Genomic DNA, 15,876 nt, shown 5'->3' on the forward strand with positions numbered 1-15,876 from the left:
TCTCAGGCCAGCATGTGAAACACTTCTGCACCCAAACCTCAGACACCGTGTGTGCCGACTGCGAGGAGGGCACGTACACCAAGCTCTGGAACAGGCTTCCCACATGCCTGAGCTGTGGTTCTCGCTGTGGTGATGGTAAGTGGCCTGAGAGGGATGGTCCCAGCCTCTTTCCTGACCACTAGCCCTGCAGCCTAGGAAGGAGTTAACCTGGGCCAGTTGTTTTCATCTCCCTGGACCTGAGTGGCTGGGACTGCTCTTTACCTATGTATTCATGTGGCTGAAACCTGGGGCTTCATGTGGGTAGTACACACACTTTTTAACTGTGCTACACCAATCCCCTGATCTTTCTTTAAAATTTAAAAAGATGTATTTATTTTTATTGTATGTGTATGGGTATTTTTGGTGGCATGTAGTGCCCACAAAGGCCAAAACGGGGCATCAGATCTTCTGGAATGAATTACAGACCTTTGTGAGACACCATGTGTTGCTGGGAACTGAACCCAGGTCCTCTGCAGGAATAGCCAGTGTTCTCAATCAGTGAACCATCTTTCCAGCTGCCAACTTTGGTTTTATTTGCAGTTTTTGGGAACTGAACGTAGGGCTTGTGTTACTCTATCACTAGGCTACATCCTTCCTGAGCCCTTTACTTATGAGACAGGATCTTAAAATGGTTCAGGCTGGCTTTGAACTTAACGAATTGCCAGCCTCAACTTCCTGGGATTACAGGCCTGAGCCCTCCAGACACAGCTTTCAATTCTGTCGTGACCCGGAATGTCTCAGCTCCAAGCCACGACAGCCATGAGGTTCTGCCTGAGTGGGGGGGGTGTGGACCTGGAAACTCCTAGCAACCCAGCGGCGATAAAGACCAAACACAGCCATCCTTTTGCCTTAACTTCCCCGATGTTGGGATCACAAGTGTGTGACACCTTGCCTGGCCACTTACAGATGATATTTCCTTCTAGATCCCACTGAGTCTTCATTTGGTCTCCAAGGTGGGAGGAGGGGAGGGGAGAGGCCGCCTCTATGTCAGAGTTGAGAATGTAGGACCTCGGAGAATAGAAGTGTGGTGAAGCTGGGATACAGACAACAGCCCCGAGAGACAATATGCACAGAGGCCTTTGGGTCTGTGCCGAGGGCCTACCAGCTCTGGCAGGCAGGGTAGAGCGGGTGAGTGAGACTTGACCCTGGCTGTCCTTCCCTCCTCCAGACCAGGTGAAGACCCAAGCCTGCACTAAACAGCAGAACCGAGTGTGCACCTGCAAAGCTGATATGTATTGCGCCTTGCCAACGAATACTGACAGCTGTCGACAGTGCATAAGGCTGAGCAAGTGTGGCCCCGGCTTCGGAGTGGCCGGCACAAGTAAGGACCCCTCTTCCTTTCCCGCATGAACACCCCAGAGATGTCTCAGCCTCATCTAGGAACCGAGCATCTGTGTATATGTCTACCGGCACCCCTGGTTAGGCACCTGCTGTGCATGAGGGTCTAACATAGATCCAGACATGAGTCATACTAAGCCCTAAGCTGGTAGGAAGTCAGATGGGGCAGGAAGATAACCCTGGGGAGCAGGTCCATGCAGGTGTATGGGCATGTGTGTACATTCATGTGTGTGTGTGTGTGTGTGTGTGTGTGTGTGTGTGTGTGTGTGTGTCTATTGTATGTGTATGTATACAGATGTGTGTGTGTTAAGGGAGAGACAGTTACAAACAGGCCTCTCCTGTGACCCCAGTGCTAGGACACTCCTCACCTGGTTGCATGAAGTATTCATGTTGTTGACCCGCTCTTGATTTTCTCTTCAAGGATCTGCCAATGGGAATGTGGTATGCAAGGCCTGTGCCCCGGGGACGTTCTCTGACACCACATCATCCACAGATATGTGCAAGCCCCACCGCATGTGAGCGTTGATTTCCTGGGTTCTGAAAGAGCGGGGAAGGGCGACCCCTGGGTGACTGGGGCCCGGGATATAGCACAGCTTGTCTCCCATTGTCTCTGGGGCTGAATTCTGGGACAGACATTGAATGACACGAGCCAGAGCCTGACTTGGAAGTAAGCTGGATAGGATGACTGGGGGAAACGTGGGCGTGGGAGAGAGTACCGCTAAGAAGCCATGGCTCATACTCACTGCTTGGCTATTGACATCCTTGTCCTCCAGCCTTGTTCCCTGGAGTAAGATCACTGTCCTCTGCAGCCTCCTGACCAAACCCTTCCTCCCTCAGATGTAGCATCCTTGCCATTCCTGGAAATGCAAGCAGAGATGCAGTCTGTGCATCTGAGTCCCCAGCTCCGAGCACCATCCCAGGAACAGTCTACGTATCTCATCCAGAGCCCACAAGAACCCAGCCTCTGGAGCCAGAGCCAGAGTCCAACCCAATTCCACCCACCTTCTCTGTCTTTGAGAGCTTGACCCCCCGTAGTGCACATAGCACCAATGGTGGCATCTCTCTTCCAATTGGTGAGTCCCCATCTCCAGAGTGACCTGTCCAGGCTTTCAAGTGCACAGTCTGAGCTATTGAGGAGGCTGAAACAGGGGGATTGCAAGTTCAAGGTCAACCTGGGCTACAGAATGAGTTCAAGGTTAATCTTGGTGTCTCAAAATAAAAATACATTTAATAAAAATGTATCCGATGAGAGAGTGCTTGACTAGTTTGGGGTTAAATACCCAACAAAAATAAAATAAAGTATAAAAAAGAGGCACTTTCTCTCCCTCCTTCTCTCTCCTTTTTTGCTTCTGGGAATTTCCATGTGGGCAAACCTGGGAGCCTGGGCTCTGTCCTTTAGAGCAGATACAGCTGTGGAGAAGCTGGGTCTCTAAAGGCCTGATGTTGTCACAGGGAATCCCTGGGTGGGATGAATGTGAACATAGGTTCTGGTTGCTGGTTCTCATGAACCCATTTGGCTTATGAGACTATGGACTGGTAGTGTATATGGCTTTCCTCCTGGCGTTAGCATGGCACCAAGCTGGAGGCCCCAGACTATGGCCCTCTGGCTGCATGTGGTTCACAGATGTTTATCTTTGATTCATCCCCGAATCTGAAGACTTCAGGCTGGACTTGTTGATCTCAGCACCAGCCCCAGCCACCTGGTACCTTCGTTTCTGACTGTTCTACCTTCTTCCTAGGTCTGATCGTTGGGGTGACAACTCTGAGTCTGCTGGTGATAGGTCTGGCAAACTGCTTCATCCTGGTGCAGAAGAAAAGTAAGGTTCTCCCTCCCTGTTCCCAGCCTCCCTGCTCCCCCTCACCGCTTTTCTGGGAACCTCAGGCCTGGGGGCGGGGGTGTCTAGTACAGAACACATCTAGAGACTACAGTGGCTTGTTCCCTAGGAGCTTAGAGGTTGGGGCAGAAGGTACAACCTCTAACCTGGCCACTGGAACGTAGTGTTGAGGCTATCCCAGGGGATTGACGTCTCTAGGACTCTGTGAGCTGGGCTGGATCTCCATGGATGGAGTGTGGTTGAGGCAAGGCTATATATAACTCAGGCTGGGTTAGAGGATGGCTGGGGGGCAGGGCACAGTGACTAAGAGTAGGATGGGCTCATCTGTGGGCCTTACGGGGCAGGTAGCTACCCCCTGGGCTGGGTCTGCTCCACTGGCTTGATCCTAGCCATGCTGTGTCCGTTAGGACACATGTGCTTAAGCCTGGCTCCTGACTTGTCCCTCTGTCTTCTTTGTAGAGAAGCCCTCCTGCTTACAAAGAGAAGCCAAGGTGGTGAGTATCCCTCTGTGGTCCTCCTCATCTCCCCCTTCCCTCTCCAGTTCCTTTTCTAGGGTACCGGGCATCATACAAGTACCACACCACAGGTATGGGGGTGCATACCTGTAACCCCAATAGCTGGCACAGATGAAGGTGGGAAGATCAGGACTTTCAATGCTCCCTCAGAGCCAGCTAATACCTAGCCACATTCCGGTTGGGGAGAAACAGGCTGGCTCTTCCCTGGCTGGGCATAGCCAGGCTCTTTTCCTGAACTATGCCCGACTCCTCACTGGTCCCCATGAGTTGGGCACCCCCCACTCCTCATTATATAGATGAGGAAAGGTAGATTTAAGGGCTACTGTCACTCTTGAAAGGGTTAAGAGTTAGGTCTGTGGTATGTGGTGGGGCTCAAAATCTCTGAGCAGATGGGTTTGGCAGACACATCGGAAACTGTAAACAGGCCTCTCCCATCAGGGCCTGCTCTCCAAGCTTCATCACCAGGAGTCGGAGAGCTTAGATACTGCCTTTTTCCCAGATCTATACCTCATCAGCCCCCTGCCTCGGGGCCCTCTTGGGAGCCCCGTGGATGGTGTCCTCATGTGCTAGAGTGAGGCCATCAGGCAGGACCTGGAGTGAGTGACTCAGCTCCTACTCCAGGGGCTGGGGAGGTAGGGTCATTCAGAAAAGCAGCTGGTGAATTCATCCACACTGTCCCCAGTCATGCGCATGGCCTCGTGTTTAGTCACCAGCAGTCATCGGGTATTGAGCTCATATCAGCACTGTCTGTGACACAGTCTCTGTGATTACTGTCCCCAGCTTTACAAAGAGAAAGATGCCATGGGACACGGTTCAAGCAGAGGGTTCTTTTTTGTGTTTTTTAATTAGGGAAAGGGATCATAAAAGGGGGGAAAGGGAGGGGGAGATCAGCCTCCGGAGACAGGAGCAGCAGGAGAGAGGAAAGGGGGGGAGGAAAGAGGGGAAGAGGAGAGAGGGGAACAGACAGAGAGGGAGAGAGAGGAAGAGAGAGAGAGGAAGATGGGAGGTGGGCAGGGCCCTTTTAAAAGGAAAAGTAATGAATGTGCACAGGTGGTGCTCTTAGTGGCTGCAGCTGAGGGTGTATCCTGTCAGAACCCCAAGGACAGGCCAGTGCAGATGCCTGGATACCAACAGTCCTGAGGCAGCACGGCTGATGGGCTCATGCTGGAACACAAACCTAGGCATGCATCTCACATGCTAGCATACAGTTACTAAGCCACTCTCAGGCACGCCCACGTGGCCCTACACATAGAGACACCCTTAGCTCCAAAGCCTACTGCAGCCAGCCATGCCTCTGTCAGTCCCAGCTCCATGTAACAGGGACAGGCCCAGAAATGTAGGAGGTGTCAGGCAAGCTGAGATCTTTGGTGCTCACTCAGTGGGGTCCCAGACTGAGTCACAGGACGGTGATGGTGTCTATACTTGAACATTGCAGCTTGTGGCTCTGAGCTGGGAGGTGGCTGTGACCTTTGGTTTTTGGTTTTTTTGTTTTGTTTTGTTTTGTTTTTTTCTGCTTGGCTCTAGCCACAGGCAGAGAGGGGAAGGCCCAGAAAAAAGGTCCTTCTCAGGAGCTGGTGAGTGTGACATTTATGAATGCTTCTGCGGGGCCACAGGGTAAGGCTGGTGCCCAAGGTCAGACTATGCATTCAGAATGCCTTCCATCCCTTCCCGACTAGGGTACCTGGCTGGCAGGATCCCAGGGAGGCAGGAGGTGTGCATTGCTTGCACACGCTGGCCTGGGTGATCTTGCTGAGCCCATCACAGCTATGTGATTCTGAGAAAGAGTTACCTGTTGTGGGCTTTGGTGGCCTCATGGGGAGAGCTTGTACAGGATCCTTCTAGTCCAGAGTCAGAACTGTGGACCAGGCAGGAATGGAGGCCTCAGGACACACATGGGCATCTAGGAAGCCATAGCAATAGTAGGCAGAGCCCCCCAGATGGCATATCAGTGACTTCTAGAGAGAGCACCAGCCACAGGAAGGATAGCTAAACTATTGCTTCTGAGCAGACTACACCTGGCATTGTGCCTTCCTCTGGAGGAAGGCCAGGGGGTTCCAGCCCTGGCCTGGCCACTTTTCCAGCTGGTGTGGACAGACAGTGGCCTTGGAATGGTATTTCCAGGTGTCCTCAACAAGGGTCACTGTGAAAAGGGATTTTGTCTTAAGCCTCTGGAGCTGAACCCCAGACACCCAGAAAAAGCTCAGTGAGTTTTAGCTTACCACACTGTATCCTAACTGTGACCTCGGGCAAGAAATCCAGTTTCCACATCTGGAGAGCAGGGTGCCACTAGGCTAGACTGAGCTCCTGAAAGAGCTGAGGTAGCTGTGACTCAGGTGCAGTACTTGGCACTAGGTACTCAGGTCACGTACAGTCTTGTTATCATTCTGTAAGAAGCCACAGGGAAGCCACAGAACATCCTCTGGGTGAACCATGGGAAGGGGGAGCTGAGATGGGCCAGTGAGGAGCCCTGTGAGTGGCCCCGGGGAAAGGGCTCCAAGAACCGAGCTGATTCATCAAACGGAAGGAATGGAGCGCAAAGGTGTGAAGCTTCCAGGACCAGGACGGGCCCCTGAGACAGCTACTTAGACTTGCCTGTAAATTAGGAAAGTCGCCCTTTGCAACTGAATGATGGTGGCTTGGTTGCACCAAACTTGTTTATTTGTGGGCACGAAAACTCATACTTTAGGTCTTGGGAATTTTGTTGCTTTAGACAGGGACTCATGTAGCCCATATTGGTCTTGAGCACTGGGGATGGCCTTGAATTTCTGTTGTCCCTGCCTTGCCTCAACCTCCCCACTCAGTCAGGGCTGGATGTGCAGACATACACCACCACACCTTGCTTATGCAGTGTTGGGGACGGAACCCAGGAGCCCTGTGCATAGTCTTTAGTCCTTCCTGTTCTTGCAGAAAAGGTGAGTTCAGTGCCCAGGACTCACAACCACCCGTGACTCCAGCTCCAGGGGACCCGATGCCCCTTACTGTCCAAAGACATCTGCACACACGTGTACCTACTCACACTAAGGCAAAAGTGTATACACACAATTGAAAATTTAAAAAAAAGAAGACTTAAAGAAAAAGAGAAATGTTACTATCTCTCTCTCTCTCTCTTTTTTTTTAAATTGGAACTGTTTAAAAGCATGAAGGTCATTCCTGGATGGCAGGCTGTGCCACCCTGTGAGTGGTACTTCTGCTAAGTTCTTATAAACAGTATCTAGGGCAGGGCTTATTACACAACTATCCTCGAAATTTCCAGATGTTTAGCTTTCCCTATAACCCTAGATGTAAGCTATAATTGTTCCTTTATATATGAAAACATAGAGGCCCAGAGAGGTTAGGTAGCTTTTTCAAGATCACACAGCCAGTGAGTGGTAGAGTTATGAACTTAGACTCAGGTGGTTTGGACTCAGAATTCAACTCTTAACTACCAGGCTGGGAACATCTCCCTACCCTGATGGATGACTTCAGAAAGTCGATTTTTCCGTTCCCTCGTGTGGACTGAGGGTATGGAAACAATGTGTGGCATGGGCAGAAATGTGTAGGCTGTGGAGCATGTGTGATGGGGGTGACAGGAGGGCAAAGACACCAGCAGGTGGGTTAACATTCTCCCTCTTTCCCCCAGGCTCACCTGCCCGATGAGAAGTCCCGGGGTGGTGCCACAGGCCTAGAGCAACAGCGCCTCTTGACCACAGCCCCCAGTTCTAGCAGCAGCTCCCTGGAGAGCTCAGCCAGCGCTGGGGACAGGAGGGCGCCCCCTAGGAGCCAACCCCAGGCAACAGCCACGGAGGAGGTCCGAGGGTCTCAGGAGGCCTGCGCAGGCTCCAGGAGTTCAGGTAATAGGCCGGAACCAGCTGGCTCCCTCCCGCCCTGTGCAGACAGGTGGTTCTCCACCTACTAGCTGAAAATAACCCAAGAGGAAAATGTCCTTAACACACCTGGCAACCGTGATGATTGGGAGCTTCGACTCTGAGCCGCTGCCTGTCCTGGGAGGGGAGCCTACTGTGTTTCACTGGTTCTTGAAGAGATCCAGGCTCACAGTGCTAAGCACAGCTTCTGTGGAATGTGCATGTCGCATTCCCATGGCTGCAAAATCTCGAGTCAGGCCTCTATAAGTCAGATTCGTGTGCATTCCTTGCCTAGTCTCTGCGAGTATCCCACAGTTGCCCTGTGGGGCTAGCCTTGCCTGCCCACAGCTTACTTCTGTTCCCTGCTCCTGGGCAATACAGCCAATTTAGATTCTAGGTTCGGCCCCGCCTTGCCCTGTGTCAGTCCTCTCACTGGCTCACCCTTCTGCCAGACACTCCTGCTTTGTCTTTCAAGTCTCCCATATCGCGTGGGGAGTATTCCCACCCCACCCCCACGATGTCATTCCCAGCTGGTGTGGCTGTTCCTCAGGAATCCCCAAGGCTATGCCTCCCTTCCCCAGGATTGTCTGTCTCCTTCCTCCCTTTACTGGGCTGTGTGATTCCCAAAAGCCAAGATCCTGCTTACATCCCCAGGCCCAGAACTGGTCTGACTCTAGATTTTATTCATTTATTTATTTTCTTTTGAGACAGGGTTTCTCTGTGTAACAGTCCCGGCTATCCTGAAACTCCTGAGTGCTGGGATTAAAGGTGGCCTCCAAGGTTCATATATATATATGTGTGTGTGTGTGTGTGTGTGTGTGTGTGTGTGTGTGTGTGTGTTTTACCTGCATGTATGTCTGTGCACCATGAGTGGAAGCCAGAAGAGGGTGTCAGATCCCCTGGAACTGAAGTTACAGATGATTGTGAGCTGCCATGGTGGGTGCTGGGACTCTAACCCAACTCCTCCGCAAGAACAGCCAGTGCTCTTAACTGCTGAGCCATCTCTCTAGGCCTATTCTTTGTAGGATCTACTCACTATAGCTCACTGAGGGTCAATTTGGGTCAGAGGCACAATGCAGGGACCTGTTGCATTTACTTGGTCTGCATCTTACCCTATAATCTATAATCTAGGATAGCACTAGGATAGTAATTGGCATGTCTAGTGCCCACACTGGAATGAGTCCCCGGTGGGGTTCCCCAGAACCCTGGGATTTCCTTTGTTTTGTAGTGGGAAGGTCAGGTCTACTGGCCTTTGCGGCCCCCCCCCCCCGTGACACTGACTAGTGGGGCAATAGAAATAAACATGAACGTGTTTGGTCATTTATCCAGTGCAGCCTAACTGCCCTGGGGCCATGAGAATCCAAGCCAGCTCCTTAAACCCATGAGCCTCCGTTTCCTCTTATGGCGATGAGCTGTGAACCTCCTTGGCGTGCTGTTGAGACACTGACTGCAGCATTGCGGCCACATTGGCACCTGCCAGGGGACTGGCAGCCGTGGTCACAGCTGCCTCGCACACACAGCCTCTTCCAACACCCACATTCTGCCGCTCCACTGTCTGTTGCACCCTGTGCTTGTCCACACCCTGGCGACCTTCTCTGCCTGCAGCACCCCTGCCTCCTGCCCGCCCACAGGAGCACGAGTGTCTGTTTCTGCTTTGCCCCTCAGAGCCCCCAGCCTCACCAGCCTGTGATGACTTGTCAGGGGCCCTCAATACAATCTGAGGATTCTCTGGGCCTGTCCCGGAACAGAGCAGATGGCTCTCAACATTTGTTGAGTGAATACATGTGCTCAAATAGGGATGTGATTCGTCTTCCTTGGCTTCCCTTCTCCCATCGTGTCCCACTGTGGCTTCTTCCTTGGCCCCTGACGATTTTGTCTGTCCCTCCCCTTTCTCCTCTGCCTTCTGCTCTCCTCTTTCTTCTCCTAGATATTGTGTACCCCGTCTCCCTGACCTCCCCATTGCTTGGCTCTCCCCTTCCTCTCTCTTCCCTCTCTCTCCCACTGATACTTCTCTCTACTATGGGAGCCTGTCAACCCCAGAACTGCCCACCCAACACCGCAATGTTTTGTACATGTAAAGGTCATGATGACTTTGCATGACTTTTGGGTGTTGTGGAGGCCCAGGATAGAGATTTCTTTGTTGTTCCTTGATTTCAGCCATTCCTCTCTCTGGTATATTTGAGGTTGCTCTGAGCAGAGTGGTTGGCCGGCTCTATCCTCACCCAAGCTTCCTTGGCCTCCGAATTCCTGGAGTCAGGAGTCAGGCTGAATAGCCAGCTGCCATTGCTATCGGCCCTGGCAGGTTCCGTAGACCAGCGGCAGTAGCAGCAGCAACTGACATACAACTGACATTTGGAGGAACTGTTGTGTGGCAAGCCCCTCGTGTCCACCCCTTGCTAGTCTGGCATCCAGTCCTCACCAACTTAAGAAACTTAGACACCCTGAGAGACCAGACAGGAAAATGGGTGGGCCGTCCCTGACATCTCTTCTGTTAGTGGCATCTGCCAGCTATCCCAGTGGTAGGGATCAAACTCCTCGTGCGTGGTAGGCAAGCCTTTCCCACTGAACTATGCCTCCAGCCCTGGAGCTTTAAAATAACCAACCCCTGAAGTTTAAATGTCGGTGGTCAATTTACTTAAAACCCTATTATTGCCGGGAGGTGTTGGTTCACACCTTTAATCCCAGCACTCGGGAGGCAGAGGCAGGTGGATCTCTGTGAGTTCAAGACCAGCCTGGTCTACAGAGCAAGTTCCAGGACAGCTTTCAAAGCAAAAGAGAAACCCTGTTTCAAGAGGGAAAAAAAAAGTACTTATATAAGATTTCTTTTTGTTTTCATTTTCCTAGTGAGTGTTTTGCCTGCATGCACATCTGTGCACCAGATGTGTGTCTGGTGCCCACAGAAGTCAGAGAGGGCACCTGACCCCTTGGAACCACAGTTACAGATGGTTGTGAGCCACCATGCAGTTGCTGGGAATTAAAAAGTCAGGACCTCTGGAAGAGCAGCCAGTGCTCTTAACCACTGAGCCACCTCTCCAGCCACACTTTTTGTTTTCTTCTTTTTGAGACAGAGTCTCGTGTATCCCAGGCTGACCTTGAATTGGCTGTGTAACCAAGAATAACCTTGAACTTCTGATCCTCCTACCTCCCAAATGCTAGAATTTTAGACATGTGCGATGATACTAAGTCTGTGCTGGGGACTGAACCCAAGATTTTGTGCCTGCAAGGCAAGCACTCTACAAATTGAGCCACATCTCCAGCCCTTCTGTACCCATTTAACAGCAGAGTAAACTGACAGAGGGAAAGTGATTGGCCAAGACTGAGGAACTCAGAATAGTCAATCTGCTGAGGGTCAGCATCCTAAGCCTCAGCTGCATAGGAAGGCAAAGTACCAATGCCCCCGTCTCAACTCCCAGATTCAGGAAGACCTAGGCAGCTGTGGACAGGAAGGGGTTCACTGAGAACAAAGATGGCATCAGAGTCAGGGACTGGCCACAGATAACGTGCCAATGATAGAGAGCTTTTACTGTTTGGTTGGTGGTGTGGCTGTCATGACCGACACCTTTCAGTGATTATGGGGGGGATGTTCTTTACCAGTCTTGGCCATGGCCAATCTCCTATAACTGTGTGCTGCTCATATGCCAGATTCTCTGGTAGGTCACAGTCTCTCTCTCTCTCTCTCTCTCTCTCTCTCTCTCTCTCTCTCTCTCTCTCTCTCTCTCTCTCTCACACACACACACACACACACACACACACACACACACAGGTCACATAGGCACAAGTGTGCTAATGAACCCATGTGTCTATGTCTAGAGGACAACCTGGGTATCATATTTGGGACACCATCTACCTCCTTTAAGACAAAGTTTCTCATTGGTTTATAGCTTACCAAATAGACTATGCTGGGGGCCAGCAAACCCCAGCTGTCTTCCCTTTATCACCTCCCAAGCACTGGGATTACAAGTTCTTGCCACCATGTCCAGCCTCCTTATGTGAGTTCAGGAATTGAACCCAGGTCCTTGTGCTTGCAAGACAAATGCTTAACTAACTGAGCCATCTCCTCAGCCCAGGGTTTTGTTCTTCTTGGAGCACAAGATTCTTTTGGGGGGGGCAGGGGGCATTTTCGAGATAGGGTTTCTCTGTGGCTTTGGAGGCTGTCCTGGAACTAGCTGTTGTAGACCAGGCTGGTCTCAAACTCAGATCCGCCTGCCTCTGCCTCCCGAGTGCTGGGATTAAAGGCGTGCGCCACCACCACCTGGCCCTTGGAGCACTTTATTCTGATTTAGATAATAGTTTCCTGTCGGCTACATGGAGAATTGGGCTGGGCAGCTGGGAGGTGAGCAAACGGCACAATGAGGGTTGATGATGTGTCTGGTGCCATAGTAGAAGTGAACTAGAATCTTTGGTTTCTTGGTCCTTGACTTACTGCTCTTTCCCACAATCTTAACCTGCCTCTGGGCCAAGAAGAAAACTGCAAGGACATCCCCACCCCAAGACCCCCAGACTCACACCCCCCTCCATCTTGTGCTTCGCAGATTCTTCCCACGGCAGCCATGGAACCCATGTCAATGTCACCTGTATCGTGAATGTCTGCAGTAGCCCTGACCACAGCTCACAGTGCTCTTCCCAAGCCAGCACCACAGTCGGGGACCCAGATGCCAACCCCTCAGGATCCCCGAAGGACGAGCAGGTTCCCTTCTCCCAGGAGGAGTGTCCTTCTCAGTCCCAGTGGGACGCCCCAGAGACACTGCAGAGCCATGAGAAGCCCTTACCCCTTGGTGTCCCTGATGTGGGCATGAAGCCGAATCAACCAGGCTGGTGTGACCAGGTTGCAGCCAAAGTGGCCTGACCCCTGCAGGGGCAGCACCCTGTAAATGGACCCCCAGTTCTAGACCCTCAATCCCCAGGACTTAACGACTCTTTCTGGGCCCATCTCCCTTAGCGGCCTCCCCAGCCCGACTTGCAGGTCAAGTGAGGGCTGAGGCAACCGTTGTGGTGGGAAACTTCTGCCATGGTGTTATATGGGGCAGTCCCAGCAAGTCCTTGCCCTTCTGTGACCTCTGGCTCTCCCGGGCTCTTGCCTGATTCTGGCTTCTGAGAGGCCCCAGTAGCTTTCCCTCCCAAGGAGCTAACATCCTCTTCCATACACTTGGGTAAAGGATAGCACAGCTCTTCAGCATGAATGCTGATACCACAGGGCGGTCCCAGCGGGAAGGAGGAAGTGGTGGCCTCATAGGGCACAGGGCCCTCGAGGTTAGTGCTGGACTCTTGGCAAGTACCCCCTCCAAACCCACCACCGCCCTTTTGATGCAAGAATCAGATGCACAGAGGCCCCGACAGGCAGGGTTTCTCTGCTTTATGGTGCTGGGGCTGTAACTCAGTGGTAGAGTATGCTGCTCGCACACCCTGGGTTCGATCCCCAGCTCCACAATGAGAAAGTGTGTACACACAGCTGGTTCTCATCCTCTGTCTTTGTCACTCCAGTGGGCACTCAGAGGGCTCCAGCTCCTCCTTCTGACCTTTTAAGGAACCCTTCCAAGGCCACACCTTCCTTTCAGGGAATCTCAGGGACTGTAGAGGTCCCAGGCCCCTGCAGCCACCTGCCTCCTCCTACCTCAGCCTGGACCACTCCCTCTAACTCTCCAACTGCTTGGTACTGTACCCACGGTGATCCTGAGTGCATGTCTGTCTTATGCATGCTGGGCTGGAACAGCTCAGGGCATCAGCTGAAAGAGCCGATCCGGAAGCCCCTGAAGCCGCTACAATGCCAAAGGATCCATCCCCGTTTTCTAATCAACACGCTTCCTTAGCTAGCGTGCCCAGATCTGGAAGGAAATAATTCAGGAGACTCAGTCTCAGGTGCTTGGATTCCATGTTCACAGATTCCATTGGATATGAAGTTAGGAGTTAAACTACTGGAAGTCTGTTACCATCGAGACTCAAAAAGCTCAGCCCTCTGGAATCAAGACTTAGGACCTATTGGTTAGTTCTCTGCAGTGCATCAGACTGGAGAGGCTATGGAACACGTCTGCACCCTGGTGGCCAGTCCTGAGATGACCTCGGGCTTCCTCGGCAACAAAAACATGAATGGAACGGACAGTATCTGGGTGTTGCCTCCGTTCCCGTGCTTGTGTGGGCCCCAACAGGGTGTGCTAAGGAGCATTTTTGCCTTTATGCTGGACAGAATTAATTCCTGCTTATAAATGGTTTTTGTTGTTGTCTTGCACACTGATTCCTTGCCGTGTCTCGGGGCTGGTTTGGGGTTTGTCTGTGGCCTTGCTGGCCCACCTCCAGTGTGTGAGGAGAGATGGGGCTACGGTTAGTGAGGTCCAAGAGGTCCATGTAATGAATGGCTCTGGAACCTCCCACCCAGGCCACCTTACAGCTGCTCTTGCTGAGGGAACTTCCAGCCAGCTGGTCTCCAAGTATGCCCCTGTCTCCTGCCCTCTCACCTGAGTCTGGCCTCCTCACTGTGTTCTGGGAGGGAGGTGGTTTCTGCCATCTGGGAAGCCCACAACATGGGTCTGAGCAAAGGCTGTACCACAAGCCCATCCCTGGGTACCAGCTCAGGGCTCTGTGAGCAGAGGAGGGGTCAGGGAACAGTTTGAGTGGTGACCTCTGTCACATTCTTGAGAGATAAGCAGTTTTCCAGAACTTCTCTTTCTCTCTCTCATTTTTTTTTTGTATGTGTGTGTGTGGGGGCGGGTAGAGAGGTGGGGTTGTGGGAGGGTGGTATCTGTGTGGTGTGTATGTATATGTATGTATTTTTGCATATATGTGTGTGTCTGTGTGTGGAGGCCAGAGGTTGATTTGGGGTGTTCTTGGCCATTCTCCATCTAATCTGTTGAGGCAGGGACTCTCATCTAAAGCCAGAGCTTGCATATTTGGCTAGTCTAGCTTACTTCAGGGATCTCCAGAGTCTGCCTGAAGTGCTTGGATTACAGGCAGGCTGCTGTACCTGCCCTGCATTTCCGTGGATACTGGAGATCTGACTCCTCATGCTTGTGTGGGGAGCACTTTATCTACTAAGGCATCTCTCCAGGTGCTCCCCCTTTTAATAAGTTAATGATGGCAAGATGGCTCAGTGGGTAAAGGTGATTGCTGACAAAGCCCGAGGACCTGAGATGGATGCCCAGGACTCCTACAAGTTGTCCTCTGACCCCTCCACACGCAACATGCATGTTTCTGCACATGTGTGCACGCACACACACAATAAATATAATAAAAATTTTAAAGATAAAGTTGATTTTATTTTGTATCATTATTTTTGCTTATTATCTGTGTGTTTATAGATGGGATCTTTCTATGCACCCAAGCTGGCTACATACTCTAGGCACCTTGCTCTTGCACATTCTCCTGCCTTAGCTTCCAGAGTGCTGAGATGATAGGCAGGTGCACCATGCTGGGACTTTTTTGTCATTAAATGTTAGTTATATATTTAATCTTATTTTTTCAGGGAGGTCTTGTGTATTACATGCCGGCATTAACCTTGTCTAAGGATGACCTTGAACTTGGTATCCTCTTGTCTCTACTTCCCAAGTGTTGGGATTACAGGTGTGTTCATGCTGTGCCTGGTGTATGTGCTGCTGGGGTTTGAACACAGGGACCTTGAACATGCTAGGCAAACACGGCCAACTGAGTACATGCCCAGCCCCAACTTTACTTTTTTCTTTTTTTGGTTTTTTAAGACAGGGTTTCTCTGTGTAGCTTTGGAGCCTATCCTGGCAATTGCTCTGTAGACCAGGCTGGCCTTGAATTCACAGATAAACTTTACTTTTTGTTTTTTAGTTTTTTTGTTTGTCTGCTAGCTTGTTTTGAGACAGGGTCTCACCATGTAGCTCCAGCCGTCTGAAATTCACTGTGTAGACCAGGCAAGCCTTGAACTCAGGGTTATACCTGCTTCTGACTCTGGAGTGCGGGGATTGTGCGCTACCACTAGCCAAACTTACTTTTAACTTGTGAATTATCATTAACACTGTTACCAAGCAGTCAACTATACTGGAGTAAATGGTGGTCATGGGACCACCATTCTGTTGCCTTTATGAACCCTGCACTTGGCTTTACCACAGCTCTATTTACTAAAGAATGCTAGTTGGGCGATGGTGGCGCATGTCTAATCCCAGCACTTGGGATGCAGAGGCAGGCAGATCTCTGTGAGTTGGAGACCAGTCTGGACCAGTCTGATCTACAAGAGCTAGTTCCAGGACAGGCTCCAAAACTACACAGAGAAACCCTGTCTCAGAAAAAGAGAGAGAGAGAGAGAGAAAGAGAGAGAGAGAGAGAGAGAGAGAGAGAGAGAGAGAGAGAGAA

The 15,876-nt window shown here is 51.4% G+C and overlaps 1 protein-coding gene across 1 annotated transcript in view; it reads left to right on the plus strand.

The window, feature by feature from the left end:
• Tnfrsf1b (TNF receptor superfamily member 1B) overlaps nucleotides 1-13,798 on the plus strand; it is a 33,075-nt gene extending 19,277 nt beyond the window's left edge. Inside the window, exons 3-10 of the mRNA XM_027398162.2 lie at nucleotides 7-135; nucleotides 1,208-1,360; nucleotides 1,799-1,892; nucleotides 2,215-2,450; nucleotides 3,117-3,194; nucleotides 3,672-3,706; nucleotides 7,347-7,557; nucleotides 12,102-13,798. Coding sequence (XP_027253963.1) covers nucleotides 7-135; nucleotides 1,208-1,360; nucleotides 1,799-1,892; nucleotides 2,215-2,450; nucleotides 3,117-3,194; nucleotides 3,672-3,706; nucleotides 7,347-7,557; nucleotides 12,102-12,415 — 1,250 coding nt within the window. The 3' untranslated portion in view covers nucleotides 12,416-13,798. The remainder of the gene's footprint in view (nucleotides 1-6; nucleotides 136-1,207; nucleotides 1,361-1,798; nucleotides 1,893-2,214; nucleotides 2,451-3,116; nucleotides 3,195-3,671; nucleotides 3,707-7,346; nucleotides 7,558-12,101) is intronic.
• Nucleotides 13,799-15,876: the final 2,078 nt, after the last annotated feature.

Source organism: Cricetulus griseus, chromosome 2 (assembly GCF_003668045.3).
Source record: "Cricetulus griseus strain 17A/GY chromosome 2, alternate assembly CriGri-PICRH-1.0, whole genome shotgun sequence".
Taxonomy (NCBI): Eukaryota; Metazoa; Chordata; class Mammalia; order Rodentia; family Cricetidae; genus Cricetulus; species Cricetulus griseus.